The sequence below is a fragment of the Schistocerca nitens genome, chromosome 7 (assembly GCF_023898315.1).
Source record: "Schistocerca nitens isolate TAMUIC-IGC-003100 chromosome 7, iqSchNite1.1, whole genome shotgun sequence".
NCBI lineage: Eukaryota > Metazoa > Arthropoda > Insecta > Orthoptera > Acrididae > Schistocerca > Schistocerca nitens.
In genome coordinates this window covers 606,252,387-606,270,525 of record NC_064620.1, presented here as the reverse complement: position 1 = coordinate 606,270,525, position 18,139 = coordinate 606,252,387, and the positions used below count along the sequence as shown (strand labels likewise).

General features: G+C 43.9%; 1 protein-coding gene across 1 annotated transcript in view; it reads right to left on the bottom strand.

Moving 5' to 3' along the window:
* The window catches only part of LOC126194631 (protein FAM151B), a 359,939-nt gene that overhangs the window by 83,786 nt on the left and 258,014 nt on the right, over positions 1-18,139 (bottom strand). Inside the window, exon 3 of the mRNA XM_049932799.1 lies at positions 17,798-18,045. Coding sequence (XP_049788756.1) covers positions 17,798-18,045 — 248 coding nt within the window. The remainder of the gene's footprint in view (positions 1-17,797; positions 18,046-18,139) is intronic.

The window sequence follows — 18,139 nt, the reverse complement described above, 5'->3', positions numbered from 1 at the left end:
GAATTCGGTGAATATCAAGGGCTGGTGCATCTGTCAGTATAGCTTTACCGACTTTCCAAGTTATTACAACGGCTGTGGCTTTTATTCCACCAGCAGCCGTATACTGGCCGGCGCGAGAGTTACGGCGGTTGGATGGAAACACACACCGAAATCAGTCATCCTGATAGCGGGATTCGAGGACAGCCACCGAAATCAAGGATTCCAATGGTCTGCGGACTCACCTCGTTCAATCCAGTAGATAAGTACACAAGCAGCTTATTTGCAGAAATGTCTGTGTCTAGCCATATTATTTGTACTGTACAGTCACATTTGCAACACTTAAAGTACTTCGAACATAAATACCAGCAGCCAGAACACAAAAGTTTACATTTATATTGCGAATGAAATGTAGAATCAAATGCGTCGGTTCTTAATTGCAAAAACATGTACACTTATATTGGTCGACTACAGCGCCATCTACCACGAACTGAAAACAGTGGTCTGAGTATGCAGTAAAAATGGGGCGGGGTTGGGTGGGCGGTAGGGAAGGGGGGGTTTCCCATTTGAAAATACAAAGATGGCCCCAGCCATGCAGGTGGGTTGGTTAGGAGGTGACCAGTTGTAGCACAGACATTTCACCGAGAACATTTTTTTTTACTTACGATTGATCGTTTTCGAGATATTTAGTTGTCTCAAGCTAAACACGCTGTATGAGGAATAACAGTGGACCAATAACTGAACCTTATGGGACTCCCTTTGTGATTTCTCCCCAGTCACTAAAATTTTCTATCTTTCCAACATTGTTTGAATTATTCAACACAACGCTTTTGCAGTCTCTTGAGTAAAATTCAAATCCTTTGTTTGTAAAGCCATCAGTTCCATAAAACGTATGTTTTTCTAACAATGTAACATGATCTACACAATAGAACACCTTGGAAATATAACAAAAAAATACCAACTGGTGCTATTTTATTATTAAAGGTTTCTAGTATTTGATGTGCGAATGGATAAGTAGCATTACCAGTCGAGCAACCATTCTGCAATTCAATCTATTTGAATGAGATCTCGGGGAAGATCAGGATTCCGGTGAAATGTAGGAACACGCGAGGCAATGTTGACCCTACGACTTACCTTACAACATACGATAAGAAGAGGCAAACCTACACTTACAGAATTTCAAATCTTAGTAAAGCTTTTGACAATGTTGACTGGAATAATCTCTTTGAAATCCTGAAGGTGGCAGGGTAAAGTACAGAGAGCGAAAGCCTATTTACGACTTGTACCGAAACCAGATGGCAGTTGTAAGAGTTGAGGGTCATGAAATGGAAGCAGTGGTTGAGAAGGGAGTGAGACAGGGTTGTAACCTATCCTCGATGTTATTAAATCTGTATACTGAGCAAGCAGTAAAGGAAACTAAAGAAAAAAGAAATAAAAACTTGGAGATTTGCGGATGACTTTGCAATTCTATCAGAATTGGAGGACTTGGAAGAGCAATTGAACGGAATGGACATTGTATTGAAAGGAGGATATCAGATGAACATCAACGATAGCAAAACAAGGATAACGGAATGCAGCAGAATTAAATCGGGTGAGTAGTAGATGAGTTTTGTTATTCTAGCAGGAAAATAACTGATAATGGTCGAAGTAGAGACGACCTAAACTTTTGACTGGCAATGGCAAGAGAAACATTTCTGAAGAAGAGAAATCTGTTAACATCGAATATAGAGCTGAGTGTTAGGAAGTCTTTTCTGAAGATATACGTCTGGAGTGTAGCCATGTATGGAATTCAGACACGGATGATAAACAGTTTAGATAAAAAGAGAATAGAAGCTTCCGAAATGTGTTGCTACAGAAGAATGCTGAAGATTAGATGCGTAGATCACGTAAATAATGAGAAAGTTGTTGTTGTTGTTGTGGTCTTCAGTCCTGAGACTGGTTTGATGCAGCTCTCCATGCTACTCTATCCTGTGCAAGCTTCTTCATCTCCCAGTACCTACTGCAAGCTACATCCTTCTTAATCTGCTTAGTGTACTCATCTCTTGGTCTCCCTCTACGATTTTTACCTTCCACGCTGCCCTCCTGTACTAAACTGGTGATCCATTGACGCCTCAGAATATGCCCTACCAACCGATCCCTTCTTTTAGTCAAGTTGTGCCACAAATTTCTCTTCTCTCCACTTCTATTCAATACCTCCTCATTAGTTATGTGATCTACCCATCTAATCTTCATATTCTTCTGTAGCACCACATTTCGAAAGCTTCTATTCTCTTCTTGCCCAAACTATTTATCGTCGATGTTTCACTTCCATACATGGCTACACTCCATACAAATACTTTCAGAAATGACTTCCTGACACTTAAATCTATACTCGATGTTAACAAATTTCTCTTCTTCAGAAACAATTTCCTTGCCATTGCCAGTCTACATTTTATATCCTCTCTACTTCGACCATCATTAGTTATTTTGCTCCCCAAATAGCAAAACTCCTTTACTACTTTAAGTGTCTCATTTCCTAATCTAATTCCCTCAGCATCACCCTACTTAATTCGACTACATTCCATTATCCTCGTTTTGCTTTTGTTGATGTTCATCTTACATCCTCCTTTCAAGACACTGTCCATTCCGTTCAACTGCTATCCCAACTCCTTTGCTGTCTCTGACAGAATTTTAAAGGAAGTAGTGAATAGAATTAGGGCAAGAAGAAACGTGTGGTACGACTCGACCAGAAGAAGGGATCGGCTGATACGACACGTTCTTAGGCATCAAGGGATCACCAATTTAGTATTCGAGGGAAGTGTGGGGGTAAAAATCGTAGAGGAAGACCGAGAGATGAATACAGTAAGCAGATTCAGGAGGATTTAGGTTGCAGTAGTTATTCGGAGATGAAGAGGCTTGCACAGGGTAGAGTATCATGGAGACCTGCATCAGACCAGTCTTCGGAGAGAACACTACAACAATAAATACTACTACTACTACTACTACTTCTTAAATGTGAGACTACTGTTATTCGAATATTTGGAAAGAGATGTAAGGTGAAATATCAAGTGGTCAGTGGCACGCACTTTGCAGTGCCTTGCAGAACACAGACGTGAGCGCAGAGTGGCATCCGGGACCAGCGCAGGGCCGTGCGCAGCTGGCTTTCTGTGTGAGCCTCGCTCGCCTTGTACGAGTTCCTCTGCCCCTCTATCGTTCCACCCTATACGGCAACCTACTCCCGGTCGACTCTGCGAGAAAGGGGAAAGCCGTAACGGGAGCAGGTCAGCTCGCTGGGACGGGCGCGAGGTGCGCTTCGGCGGCAGCCGTCGCGCGTGCGCTGACGGGTCTCCTCCGGTGGCGCCGCCCCCGCCCCCGCCCAGTAGGTGGTAACCAGAGGCGCTGCCCTACTTCCAGCGCCGCCACCCCCACACCCTCCCCAGACCCGCCGGCGTCTTCTCCGCCCCTGCTGCCGTCTTGTGCGACCCGACGCCGCCGCGAGGCAATAAATCAGCCCCGCTGATGGATGGCGCGCCCGGTGAAAGCAGAGAGCGGACGGCCGACAGAAATGCCCGCAGACTCCCCTTCAAAGTTTAATCCGCCCTTTTTGTCGCCGCGGCTTCCTGGAAACGCGACACTCCCCTTCCTGCTCCCCTTTAACGATTGCTCACTTCATCCAGAGTTATTTTGCCGGCAGACAAAAGCACGCTGCAGAAGTAGTAACCGGCTACAGTAACGCTGTTACGGAGCATTGAGAAGTCTCCGAACTGATCCACGATTCACGAGTAACAAACGATTCTTGTCTGATTTGATCCATTATAAATGGTTTTTGAAAGCCTGCGACTGTAGATACAATAGGTTTGTTTATAAATAAATAAATCTTCTGCTACCAGTCACGATTTTCTTTATTTTACTATTTGCACGACGCGTTTCGAGAAATAATTCCCATTTTCAAGTGCGTTTTTATGATGTGTGTTAATCCATTTCTTTTGATGTTGTCAGTGTGTGTGAGTCTGCTTCATTTTGTTGACTTTTACTGTAATACATAAGAAACGCGATTTTTAGTTGGGTATCAATATTTTCTGTGAGGTTAGTGGCTAAAGTTTGAGAACAATTTGTACTTACAATTTTCTAATGGTCCATTTGTGTAGAGAGTCACACACACTTAACATCACACACAACTTGTACATTTTACACATCGAAAATATCTTATATAAACAAAACAGTTACAAAGATCTTCTTATAGGTAGTTCACAGAGATAACATTATAGGTCTTCCACAGATTATGATATGCTTTTGTACAGAGGTTAATTTATCTTTACAATTTGGCTCATGAATTACTTATACCGATTTTACAATTGTGCTTATTTCTATGTTTTACTATTTTTATTTAAGTATATTATCGAAACATCTGAAGAAATTCACTGATTCACTTTCAAGTTTTTCATTTAATATTTTATCTTCATATTTTCTGTAATGTGAATATATCTCCAGTTCTTCAAGCAAATCCATTTTATGTCCTTTATCTAGTCGGTGGAGTACTTTGACATTTTGCTCTATTTTTCCAAATGGGTGTCCTGTATTATGTATGTGTGTTGCTATTGCTGATGTAGTGTGTTTGTTGTGGGTGTATGCTCTAATGTGCTCTGTGTACCTGGTGTTGATATTTCGGCCTGTTTGTCCTACGTAGAACTTGGAGCATTCCTGGCATGTTACCTTGTATATTCCAGAGTCTGAATATGGATCATGATTACACTTTATATTATGTATTAGTTTTTGGTGTAGTTTATTGGATGTAGAAAACCCAATTTTTATTCTGTGATTTTTGAAAATATTTGCAATCTTCTGTGATACATTGCCTATCTATGGAATGCTAGATATATATATGTTTTTCTCTTTTTCTTCTGTGGTGCAGTTTGTACCTGAGTTTCTCTTCATTTTGTCTAAGATTGTGTCAACCATGGAAGCATTGTAACCATTGGCAACTGCAATCTTCTTCACTGTGTTTATTTCTTGTTGCATATTTTCTTGGTTCAATGGTATTTTAGTTGCCCTATGCAGCATTGACCTGTATGCTGCCTGTTTATGTATATTTGGGTGACATGAGGTTGCAGGGATTGTGGTGTCAGTCATTGTGTTTTTCCTATAAATTTTGAATGTGCATGTGTTGTTGTGTCTTGTAATATTTAGGTCCAGAAAGTTGATACTTTTATTTTGCTCATGTTCCACTGTAAATTTGATTTTCTCATTTAGATTATTGAAATGATTAAGAATGTCTGTGATGTCTTTGGTATCTCCTTTCACTAACAGTAGTGTGTCATCTACATATCTCCTATAAAATTCTATTTTCTTTAGGCAAGGTTCTTGGCTGTCAAATAATTTTTGTTCTAAGTGATTTATGTATATGTCAGCTATGGTACCTGATATACATGATCCCATTGCTAGGCCATCTGGTTGCTTATAAATGTTGTCATTAAAGGTAAAGTAGTTGTAACTTAGGGTTAGCTGAAGGAGTTCCATAAATTCGACAATCTCTGTGTATGAAAGTTTCTTGTGTTGCATAAGGTTCTTTTGTATTACTGTTAGAGCTTCTTGTATGGGTGTGTTTGAATAAAGGTTGGTGATGTCAAGTGATATAAACTGTGCATCTTGGGGGAGCTTTCTGGTTCTTAGTTCTTTGGCTAGAATCATGCTGTTTTTTATGGAATATGTTGTTTCATGTGTATAATTTTTCACCAGTATGTTATTCAGTTTTTGAGACAGTTTGTATGCTGGGCTGTTTATAGAGTTGACCACAGGACGTATCGGGTATCCATTTTTGTGTATTTTTGGCTGTGCTCTTAGGCGTGGTGCTTTTGGATTCATACATGTAAGGTATTTCTTTTCAGTTTCTGTCAACAGGAAATGTGTGTTCTTTAATTGTTCCTTAATTTTACTTTGGAATCGTTTGGTTGGGTCTTTTTCAATGTGCTGAATGTTATTAGCAGCAAAAAATTCATTTGTTTTGTCTATGTATTCTTTTTCTTTCATCACAACTAATGTATTACTTTTGTCTGACTTTACAACTATGGATCGGTTGTTTTTCAGTTTATTATTTATAGATTTTAAAGTTTTTGTATCATTTATTGTATTTTTAGATCTAAACTTATCTTTATTCATTCCTTTCTCAAGAAGCTTGCTTACTTTGTGACCTATTGCTGCTTTTGTATTTGAATTTAATTTTGCAGCATCTGCTGCACTTTTAGTTGCAGCTATAACCTGTTTCAGTGTATGGTTGTTGAGGTTAGGTTCTACGTTGTATTTTAGTCCTTTTTGGAGTAGATCGTTTTCTCTTTGGTTGAACTTTATGTCAGTGTTGTTTACCACTCTACTGTAAAATGTGTGTTTGCTTTTGTCAGTTATCTCAAGGTTGGATCTCTTGTCTTGTTTGGATGTCAAGGTCTGTAGTTTCTTGTCATGTGTGTTGCAAATCGTCAAGGACTCCTTGTCGACTATTTCCTGGATATGCCTGCAAATTCTGCCATAAACTGTAGGTTCCATGTTGTTTGCTGCTTCTATCTGCATGTTGAGTAGCTTTCTGTTTAGTAAGTCCTTTTTCTTATGTAATTGCCTTATTTCGGTTTTTAGCCAGAGTTTTTCTGCTTTATGTTTTATAAGTTTTGCTATGTTGCTGCTAGAACATATTTTCACTTTTATATATTTCGGAATTATGCCTAGTTGTTGACAGTGCTTGTTGAATCTTATGTGTGCAACTGTTTTTAGTACTTTCATTTTGAGGTTTTTGTATTTATATATAGCTTTCATTGCCTGGCTTGGCACTAATAATCTGATTTGATCCATTATAAATGGTTTTTGAAAGCCTGCGACTGTGGATACAATAGGTTTGTTTATAAATAAATAAATCTTCTGCTACCACGCACTTGAAAATGGGAATTATTTCTCGAAACGCGTCGTGCAAATAGTAAAATAAAGAAAATCGTGACTGGTAGCAGAAGATTTATTTATTTCTAAACGATTCTTGCGTAATGACTTCCACAGTAAAGGTGAGCCGTGGTAGAAACACCTTCTTTCCTTCTCCCCTTTCATTTCCGAACAGAATGTTACTTGATAACTTAAGCTGTTCTACGAGATTATGGAATAGGAGGCAAACTTTTTCAAGCAATTAAAGGTCTTTACATAGATAGTCAGGCAGCACAGAGTTGACGGTAAATTGAGTTCACGGTTCAGAGTAGTTTCAGGGGTAAGACAAGGCTGCAACCTGTCTCCACTGTTCTTCATATTATTTATGGATCATATGTTGAAAACAATAGACTGGCTGGGTGAGATTAAGATATGTGAACACAAAATAAGCAGTCTCGCATATCCGGTTGTTTAGTTGTGATGGCAGATTCGATTGAAAGTTTGCAAAGTAATATTTCAGAGCTAGATCAGAAATGTAAAGACTATGGTATGAAGATTAACATCTCCAAAACGAAAGTAATGTCAGTGCGAAAGAGATATAAACGGATTGAGTGCTAAAGAGGAAGAACAAAGTTAAAACAGGTGGAAGGTTTAAACCACTTAGGATGCATATTCTCACAGGATGGCAACATAGTGAAAGAACTGGAAGCGAGGTGTAGCAAAGCTAGTGCAGTGAGCGCTCAGCTACGATCTACTCTCTTCTGCAAGAAGGAAGTTAGTACCAAGACTAAGTTATCTGTGCACCGTTCAATCTTTCGACCAACTTTGTTGTATGGGAGCGAAAGCTGGGTGGATTCAGGTTACCCTATCCATAAGGTTGCAGGTACTAGTAGATGGGAACAGTGGCAGGAGGGTGTCCACAATGAGGAAATCAAAGAAAAACTGGGAATGAACTCTATAGATGTACCAGTCAGGGCGAACAGGCTTAGATGGTGGGGCCATGTTACACGCATGGGAGAAGCAAGGTTACCCAAGAGACTCATGGGTTCAGCAGTAGAGAGTAGGAGGAGTCGGGGTAGACCAAGGAGAAAATGGCTCTGAGCACTATTGGACTTAACATCTATGGTCATCAGTCCCCTAGAACTTAGAACTACTTAAACCTAACTAACCTAAGGACATCACACAACACCCAGTCATCACGAGGCAGAGAAAATCCCTGACCCCGCCGGGAATCGAACCCGGGAACCCGGGCGCGGGAAGCGAGAACGCTACCGCACGACCACGAGCTGCGGACAGACCAAGGAGAAGGTACCTGGATTCAGTTAAGAATGATTTTGAAGTAACAGGCTTAAAATCAGAAGAGCCACCAATGTTAGCACTGAATAGGGGGATCATGGAGGAATTTTATAAGGGGGACTATGCTCCAGACTGAACGCTGAAAGGCATAATCAGTCTTAAATGATGATTATCATGATGATGAACTTAAGCTGAGACAAAGTATAAACAGATGTCTAATAAATAAGTTGCAAAATACGCTGTAGGAAATTCGCCGTTCTTTGACGCAATGCACATCTGAATCCAGCTCTTCGTTTGCTCCTTACGAGATTTTCAGTCTAGCAGAACAGCAGCCGATTAGTAGCGAGGACGCAAAATTCGGCGGAAGCTGTGTCATGGAGGGCGGCAGAAGTGGTCTCGAATGTTCCGGAAGGCTGGTGCAGGGATAGTTTCGGAGGCGCTGTCTGAGTGGAGCGACAGCCCTTGGCCCAGAGCGGTGGACTCGTCCTAGCCGCCGTCCCTCAAGAGGGAGACAGACAACAGAAATTAACGTCCTGTCGACAGCGCGGCGGAGCACAAGCTCGAATTACAAAACTACGGCAAAGAAAATCGGCCGCGCCCTGTTGGAAGAATCCCTCAAGAATGACCAGAGAAATTGCCCCGGTTTTCACGTAAAACTGTTATACACTGAAGAGCCAGAGAAACTGGTACAACTGCCTAATATCGTGTAGGACCCCCGCGAGCACGAAGAACAGCCGCAACACGACGTGGCACGATTCCTGCAGGGGTGTCCATAAATCCGTAAGAGTACGAGGGGGTGGAGATCTCTTCCGAACAGCACGTTGCAAGGCACCCCAGATAGGCTCGATAATGTTCATATCTGTGGCCAGCGGAAGTGTTTCAACTCGGAAGAGTGTTCCTGGAGCCACTCTGTAGCAATTCTGGACATGTGGGGTGTCGCATTGTCCTCGCTGAAATTGGCCAAGTCCTTCGGAACGCACAATGAACATGAATGGATGCAGGTAACCAGACAGGACGCTTACGTACGTCTCACCTGTCAGAGTCGTATTTAGACGTATCTGGGGTCCCTCATCACACCACCTGCACAGACCGCACGCCATTACAGAGTCCCCTGCTGACATGCAGCGTCCATGGATTCGTGACAATGATCAGACAGAATGCTTACGTATGTGTCACCTGTCAGAGTCTTATCTAGACGTATTAGGGGTTCAAAAATGGTTCAAATGGCTCTGAGTACTATGGGACTCAACTGCTGAGGTCATTAGTCCCCTGGAACTTAGAACTAGTTAAACCTAACTAACCTAAGGACATCACACACATCCATGCCCGAGGCAGGATTCGAACCAGCGACCGTAGCGGTCTCGCGGTTCCAGACTGCAGCGCCAGAACCGCGCGGCCACTTCGGCCGGCTATTAGGGGTTCCATATCACTCCAACTGCACACGCCCCACATGATTACAGAGCCTCCACCAGCTTGAAGAGAGTCGTCCGACCAGGCAACATGTTTCCAGTCATCAACAGACCAATGCCGGCGTTGACGGGCCTAGGCGAGGCGTAAAGCTTTGTGTCGCGCAGTCATCGAGAGCCCATGCTGATGATGTTTCGTTGAATGGTTCGTACGCTGACTCTTTCTGATGACCCAGCATTGAAATCTGCAGCAATTTGCGAAACGGTTGCACTTCTGTCACGTCGAACGATTCTCTTCAGCAGTCGTTGCTCCCGTTCTTGCAGTATCTTTTTCGAGCCGCAGAGTTGTCGAAGATTTGATGCTTTACCGGATTCCTGGTATTCACGGTACACTCGTGACATGGTCGAACGGGAAAATCCTCACTTCATCGCTACCTCGTGCGTCAACTGTAACACCACGTTCAAACTCACTTAAATCTTGATAACCTGCGATTGTAGCAGCAGTAACCGATCTAATAAATGTGCCAGACACTTGCTGTGTTGTATAGGCGTTGCCGACCGCAGGGCCGTATTCTGCCTGTTTACGTATCTCTAATACGCATGCCTATACTAGTTTCTTTGGCGTTTCAGAGTATGCAATGTAATGAGCGCCTTTCTGGATGTTATAGTACGGCCAGTGGCTGCGCGAACTCCAGTACTGGTCCCGTTATCAGGTTGTTGTAAAGGATCTCACTGGTTCCTTAAGCACGTTTGTCTTAGTGTACAGTTTTGGCACTTACTTGTGTTATTTGGATGTTTAATTAAATCAACGGTATCGTTGTCTAAGTGAATATTAATTTTGAGTCTTTATGTGAACGATGTTCATTTGTTCGTTTGGTACTTCCTCTCCCAGCGCGACACTGACTATCTTTCAGAGAGCCGAGACTCTTTAAAGAATGGGGGGGAGAGGGTTTACCGCTGCTCAGTATAAGGACGACAGAACAACTAGTCGTCATCAGGCTGGTGATGGCGTGATGTGTCAGGAGTCTGAACCACAGGGCGCTGCGGCTCAGTACGGATCCAGCAGCGTCTCGGCGGGCAGCGGAGGAGGAGGTGTGTTTGCTGTGCAAGACGCGGAGCTGCTGACGGGCACTGTGCAGCGGTTTTATAGCAAAACAGAACTAGTCAGCTGCGGTTTAGACTTTACGGTGTGACGAGAGGCGAACGTTTTCAATGGCGTCTTCGATTGGACATAAGTGTCGAAACGTCGGAAGTGAAGAATAATTTGTATCTTTTGGTGCCGCAATTGAAGCGCCGGAAATATTTGCAAATGATAAAATAATAACTGTTCACTACCGCACATATAAATACATCAAAGCTTTGTGTGTCACACACTGCTGAATGACAATGACGTGTGACAAACACAACAGCGGATGTAAAACTAAATTTACTGGCAGAGAGAAGAAGGCACGAAAGAAGGTAGGTAAGGTACAGCTTTCTTCAAGCTCGAGGATGATTTCAACACTGAAGTGCTGTCGTATTCAAGGTGGTGTGCTTTGGTCTTCCTTCTGTCTTTGAACTGACTTCAGTAGCCAGTTGTAGTGGCGACCAACATTTCGCATTTGTCACGCTCACAGATCTTTTACAGAGATGAAAGACGGGACAAGTGTGTATAAAAGAAGATCCTAAGACAAACAGTTGCTTGAAACCCTCAGTTTTTGGGTATATGGGTTTTTAATCACCCACTGATAATATGATTTAAGTGAGGAAGTCTAAGGCGCTGCAGTTATGGACTGTGCGGCTGATCCCGGCGGAGGTTCGATTCCTCCCACGGGCATGGGTGTGTGTGTTTGTCCTTAGGATAATTTAGGTTAAGTAGTGTGTAAGCTTAGGGACTGATGACCTTAGCAGTTGAGTCCCATAAGGTTTCACACACATTTGAACATTTTTAAGTGAGGAAAGTACCTACTGAGGTTCATACGTGTACAAAAGTTATTCTAAATAAAAATAACGCTACAGATTGTGTGTGGACAAAAGGTTCATAGCAGATCCGCTATTGGTAAATGTAAATCAGTGAGAAGAGGAGCAGCTAACAACCTGGAGTACTGACAAACGGAAAGAAATGATCTTCTTCTACTAATCTACCTTTAAAATGTTCCATACTAGAAGGCGACTGCACAAATGTGAAACACCAAAGTAAACTGACTTCCTCTAAATGCGAAGCATGTCGGACGTTGTGTAAGTTTGGGCGCCCATATATGCCTCTCGTGATTTTGGTTTTATGTAAGACTGGCTGTGGAAGCCTCATCGTATTACGATTTCTACTCAATCCTGGGCTCACACTGAACAGAAACGCAGCCATAACGTCAGTAAGATGTTTCAGTGGGCAGTGGTCGTTTCAGCGGCAGAGGCAGTGTTCGCGGCAGCGAACTGCGTCTTCCGACATGATTTCGCTTTGTATGTATCCTAGATTGATCTCATGTTGAAATAAGTTGTCTTCCCCGGTTCTCCTCAGATTACAACTAGGGTCTAAAGAAATCGTGCTGCGTCGTCCGAACAAGAGACAGCCAGTGCAAAAGCACCACAGGCGCAAGGATGTTATCTGGTGCCAGTACCATAGAGACTCCCCACTAGCGCTAATTCCACCAGCGCCACGGGCGGCGCTGAGGATGAAGATATCGACTTTGGCCTCGGCCAATTGCCGGCCGAGTACAGTCCGCCAATGACCGGACGACGACGGACAGAAGCCCACTCGGAAGATAGAAGAGCAGCTCTCGCTATGGTTATAGATCGTCGTCCAGGGCTGACTTCGACAGGGAACGTCGTATAGTGAACTCTTAGAAGTGAACAGACAGTAGTTGTAATTGCATTTGCTACGTACTGTCAAGTTCTCCAACGATTATTTGCACTTAGCCATTGAGGGCCTTTTTGTGTTATATTACGTGCAGTGTTGCAAACTTTATTCATCAAGTCATAAATACAAGCAAATCTTTTTCACTCATTTCCATGACTTTGTTACCAATTTGTTGGAGTGTTGTAGAACCTTCGTTGTCGTATCCTGTTACCTGACCCTTGGGCACAGTTGTGTAATACTGACAAGGAGAAAATGTCTTAGCAGTGAACTGCACCAGGAGCCGTTTCACGAACTCACAAACTCGGCCTACCGTAACAACAGTGGCAACTCGGCCTCCACAGCAGTAGCGACGAGGCCTTCACAAAACTGGCGACGAGGGTTTACAAAAAATCGTAAGGTGAACAGCTGTGCTACACTGTAACGAAAGACAACGTCGGTGTCGCGTGCGCCGCGCACCTGCTTACAGGCGGAGTCGTCCACCACAGCCTTGCGTGAAAAACGCAACCTGCGTCTTTATTGTGGGCTGTTATTGTTCTCGTTACACAGCAAAAGAAAGCGTCTCGGCTATTAGGTCACATTACATCAGCCGTACTCTTCGTATCCCGCAGGGAGGGATCTCTGGGACGCGGAAATAATCCAAAGATGGACATTTCATTTATGTGCAATGCAATTAAATGAATTAACATTATGAAATGTTGCAGTGCAATAATTAATTAAAAATAACGCAAAACATTAATTTCTAGATTTCCTGTAAATCTACTGTTGAGCGTTGCAGCAGTATTTTCTCAACAGAAACTCCTTCAATTCAATCTTAAGCTACACCACGTTATCTACGCCATATTTTATATGATCCGGCAGGTTCTTGAATATTCGAGGTATTACAGGAGGAATAGTACATATTTCTGAAGTGCAGGAAGTCTTTTCTGGAAGTATTTGTATGGAGTGTAGTCATGTATGGAAGTGAAACGTGGACGATAAATAGTTTAGACAAAAAGAGAATAGAAGCTTTCGAAATATGGTGCTACACAAGAATGCTGAAGATTAGATGGGTAGATCACATAACTAATGAGGAGGTATCCAATAGAATTGGGGAGAAGAGAAATTTGTGGCACAAGTTGACTAGAAGAAGGGATCGATTGGTAGGACATATTCTGAGGCATCAAGGGATCACCGATTTACTACTGGAGGGCAGCGCGGAGGGTAAAAATCGTAGAGGGAGACCAAGAGATGAATTCACTAAACAGATTCAAAAGGATGTGGGTTGCAGTAGGTACTGGGAGACGAAGAAGCTTGCACAGGATAGCGTGGAGAGCTGCATCAGACCAGTATCTGGACTGAAGACCACAACAACAACAGTACATGTTCGGGGATAGGACAGGAACGATCATTCGAAGCAAGAAGTCCTAGTAAACACGAACTCTAAAACGCGTATCTTAGGAACTATGAGCACTTCTTCATCTTCGCTTAATACGTTTATATACCTTCTCATATTTCTTTTTTTGCGCCCTCATGTGGTGTGATCAAGAGGGAGGAAGCAACATTAAGATGTGCGTGAATAAAACGGTATAGGGTCCCCTCTATGACCCCTCATTTCGGCAACACTCTTGATGCCACCCATGTAGAAAAAAAAAAAAAAAACTTTGATATATTTTGCCTTTCGGCTAGTCTAGCACCTGACGGTAGGCAATCCCCTTCGACACCCCTTATCTGGTGACTGCCCGCATCTCGTGGTCGTGCGGTAGCGTTCTCGCTTCCCACGCCCGGGTTCCCGGGTTCGATTCCCGGCGGGGTCAGGGATTTTCTCTGCCTCGTGATGGCTGGGTGTTGTGTGCTGTCCTTAGGTTAGTTAGGTTTAAGTAGTTCTAAGTTCTAGGGGACTGATGACCATAGATGTTTAGTCCCATAGTGCTCAGAGCCATTTTTGTGACTGACTACCTTCAGGCGTTAGAACAGCTGCAAAGCAGAGTGTGTGTCAAAGTTTTTGACAGATATCTGCAACGTCCTCATGTAAGGTGCGTGGGAAGCATCGAGGGTGCTGCCAAACCGAGGGGTCATAGAGGGGACCCTTTCCCGTTTTACTCACGCATATCTTACTGTTACGCCGGCCGAAGTGACAGTGCGGTTAAAGGCGCTGCAGTCTGGAACCGCAAGACCGCTACGATCGCAGGTTCGAATCCTGCCTCGGGCATGGATGTTTGTGATGTCCTTAGGTTAGTTAGGTTTAACTAGTTCTAAGTTCTAGGGGACTAATGACCTCAGCAGTTGAGTCCCATAGTGCTCAGAGCCATTTGAACCATTTTTTATCTTAATGTTACACCACTCCGTTGTCACTCATCACGAGGGCGCGAAAAAGGAAGGACAACAAAGCATAAAAACGCATTGCGGCTTCAAATCACATTCAGATTTCGTCGAATGGTTTTCAACAGTCTCTAGTGGTACCACACTGAATACCGGAGCTAAATTTGCGGTCGCACAACACTCCAAAGGGGTTATATCATGTTCAGTGGGCCTGCAGTCTCACGGTGTCCTTAGTGTTGAAACGCCCAGGGGGAGACAGCAGTGTGGAACGTTGTCAAGAATGTCGGCCTGTTGCTTATAGCACTGCCACATGTGTGTGAATCAACACTCCGAAAGAATAGGCGGTTTCATTGACACCGCTAATGCCATCCCCTGAAACCTTTCCGTTGCCGATTCTGAGCGGCGGTGTGTCTGAAACGTTTTCCTTGGACACCCCTCAGAAAACCGCGTGATTTCAACGCTGGGTGTCGCTGGTCTGACCTCCGTTGCACAGGAATCGAAAGAAGGTATGAAACGTGGGTAACAGGAGTTGTGACGACAGTCCCATCACGTGACACGTCCACGGTGGCGTTGGTCAGATTTGTGGCGACATTTGGTGGCAGGGTGACGTCACTAACCCACCTCACACGACACAGGAACTCCTGAGCTCTGGCCTTTTCTTTCCCCGTGTGTCGACACCTAGCTGTTTCAAGTGTCACCGAGCCCGTGGGCGGCGTCACATGGCGGTACGCTTTTGCACCATTACAGAGGAAAGTCCTAGGGATCTTTGCGCCCAGCTTTAAATCTCTACGTCGGCACAGGAGACAGCTGTGGGGTTTTGAACACGAGATCCTTTAATTTTGTTGCCCATTGTAGAGCTGGCAACATTTTGACGAAAATTTGGTGTCGAGTATACAGGGTGTACATTAAGTCCGGGAACACTTTCAATTATTTATTGCACAAGAACTAAACACTGTACAGATGTCATACATATTGCATTTTGAAGAGAAACTCTGAAAGTTTTTTTTTACTTTTTTATTTTTTGACAAACATTCGATATCCGAACCATGAGTGACCCGGCAGACGTCAATACAGTAATCTTGTCATACACGTCCCAGCATGGCATCGTCGACTCTGGCACGCCGGCCGTTGTGGTCGAGCGCTTCGAGGCGCTTCAGTCCGGAACCGCGCGACCGCTACGTTACAGGTTCGAATCCTGCCTCGGGCATGGGTGTGTGTGATGTCCTGAGGTTAGTTAGGTTTAGCTAGTTCTAGGGGACTGATGACCTCAGATGTTAAGTCTCAGAGTGATCAGAGCCATTTGAACCATTTTTTGACTATGGCAATCGCTTCCCTTATTCTCTCCCGGAGCTCTGCTACATCACGTGGCAGAGGCGGTACATACACCAGATCTTTAATGTGTCCCCACAGAAAAAAGTCACACGGAGTGACATCTGACGATCAGGGAGTCCATTTCACGAAACAGCTGTCCCCTTCTGTAGCACTGCCGATTCTTCGATGCGGCAGCTCCGTGTTCAGGTACCCACGAACTTCCCGATGAAAATATGGTCGAGTCCCATCCTGCTGCAAGATGAACGGAGAGTCCGATTGCATTGGAGGGATCACCCATTGCTGCAACGTGTCCAGGTAGGAATATCCAGTGACAGTGCTCTCAGCGAAGAAGAATGGCCCGTACAATTTTCGACGTGACAAGGCACAAAAAACATTTACCTTTGGGAAACCACGCTCAAATTCAGGCATTCGTGTGGATGCTTTGTACCCCAGATTCGACAATTACGCCTGTTCACTTTCCCATTAGTGTGCAAAGTCACTTCGTCACTAAAAACTAAGCGATCAACAATGCCATCCCCATCCCCATTCAATCAATTGTTGCAACTGCGAACAAAACTCAAATGCTTGTCTTTGTCGTCATCATTGAGCTTCTGAACTAGCTCCAATGTGAATGGTTTCATAGCTTCTACCGCAGGACTTTCCGCACTGCCATTGGAGCCATTTCGAGTTCACGGGATGCACAACCTACCGATTTCTTTGGACTCTTTATGAATGTCTCTCGTACGCGCTCCACATTCACTTCACTCACACTGAGACGTCCGCTTCTCTTTGCCGGGCACAAGCAACCCGTCATAACGAATTTGTTCAAGAATAGCTGTGAGCACTATAGGACTTAACATCTGAGGTCATCAGTCCCCTAGAACTTAGAACTACTTAAACCTAACTAACCTAAGGACTTCACACACATCCATACCCGAGGCAGGATTCGAACCTGCGACCGTAGCAATAGCGCGGTTCCGGACTGAAGCGCCTAGAACCGCTCGGCCACCACGGCCAGCACTTATTTGCTGTGCAACTAACAATGGCCTTTCTTGATGGTGGCTTCTTACCATACTTGTTTCTAAATATCCGTTGAACACCTGTAGCACCCTTGTTTTTGTCGAACTCCAACACACAGAAAGCTCGCTCCGCAACTGAACTCGCCATGTTGGCGACTAGCGCTGACTATCGGCAATTTACCAAACTACGCTGTGGCGGTATACATGAAAAACAAAAACTTTCAGGGTTTCTCTTAAAAATGACATATGTATGATATCTGTACAATGTTTGGCTCGTGTGCAATAAATAATTGAAAGTGTTCCCGGACGTAATGTACACACTGAGAGAGAAATGAGAAAATAGTTACGAGTACTGAATCCAATCGCCATCGGTAACTTGAAGTTGCTGAAGTTGATTTTCGCATAAGGTAGCAGTGGATAAGAAGCGAGGAGAACAATGAACATGGAGGATGACTTCTCATGTGTGTTGACCGAGGCCAAGCTGAATATACGAAAGAAGTGTCAAAAATCACCAGTACCAACAGTGTCACTGATTCATTATTTCTTGGCTTCATAAAACATGTAGAGTGTATTCGTTTGAACGTTAACTAAATGTTATTTGCAATAAATATTATTTACATTCGTCGCTGTATAAAAGAAGTGTCCTACGTTTATTTTCAGTCTAAAGTTTGGTCTGGCGAGGCTTCTAGTTACATGTACCCTCGCACTGAGTTGGAGGTGTCAGAAGCGTTGGTAGGACTGCTACAGGGTGGAGGAAGGAGACGGCAGCGGCATTCACTCACCGCCATCTGCTTGCGCGCCTCCTGGATGACGTCCCTGGACTTGTTGAAGGCCATCTCCGACTTGAAGTCGAGTTTGACCCCCTTCTTCACCTTTCCCGGCGCCACAGTCTCGTTGACGACCTTGAGAAACTCTGCGAGGGACAGATCGATGTTGTCGGTCACCGCGTGAGCCATTACGGGCATGTCCTCTCCCGTGTTGTTCACTTTGCCGAAGCTCACGTCCGCCTCCAACATCATCAGGGTGTCGTCTGCAACACAACACACATACACACTCACACTTAACACACAAACTTAACTCAGCAACAGCGGCTAACCGGAAGTAGCAATCACTAATTTAATAAT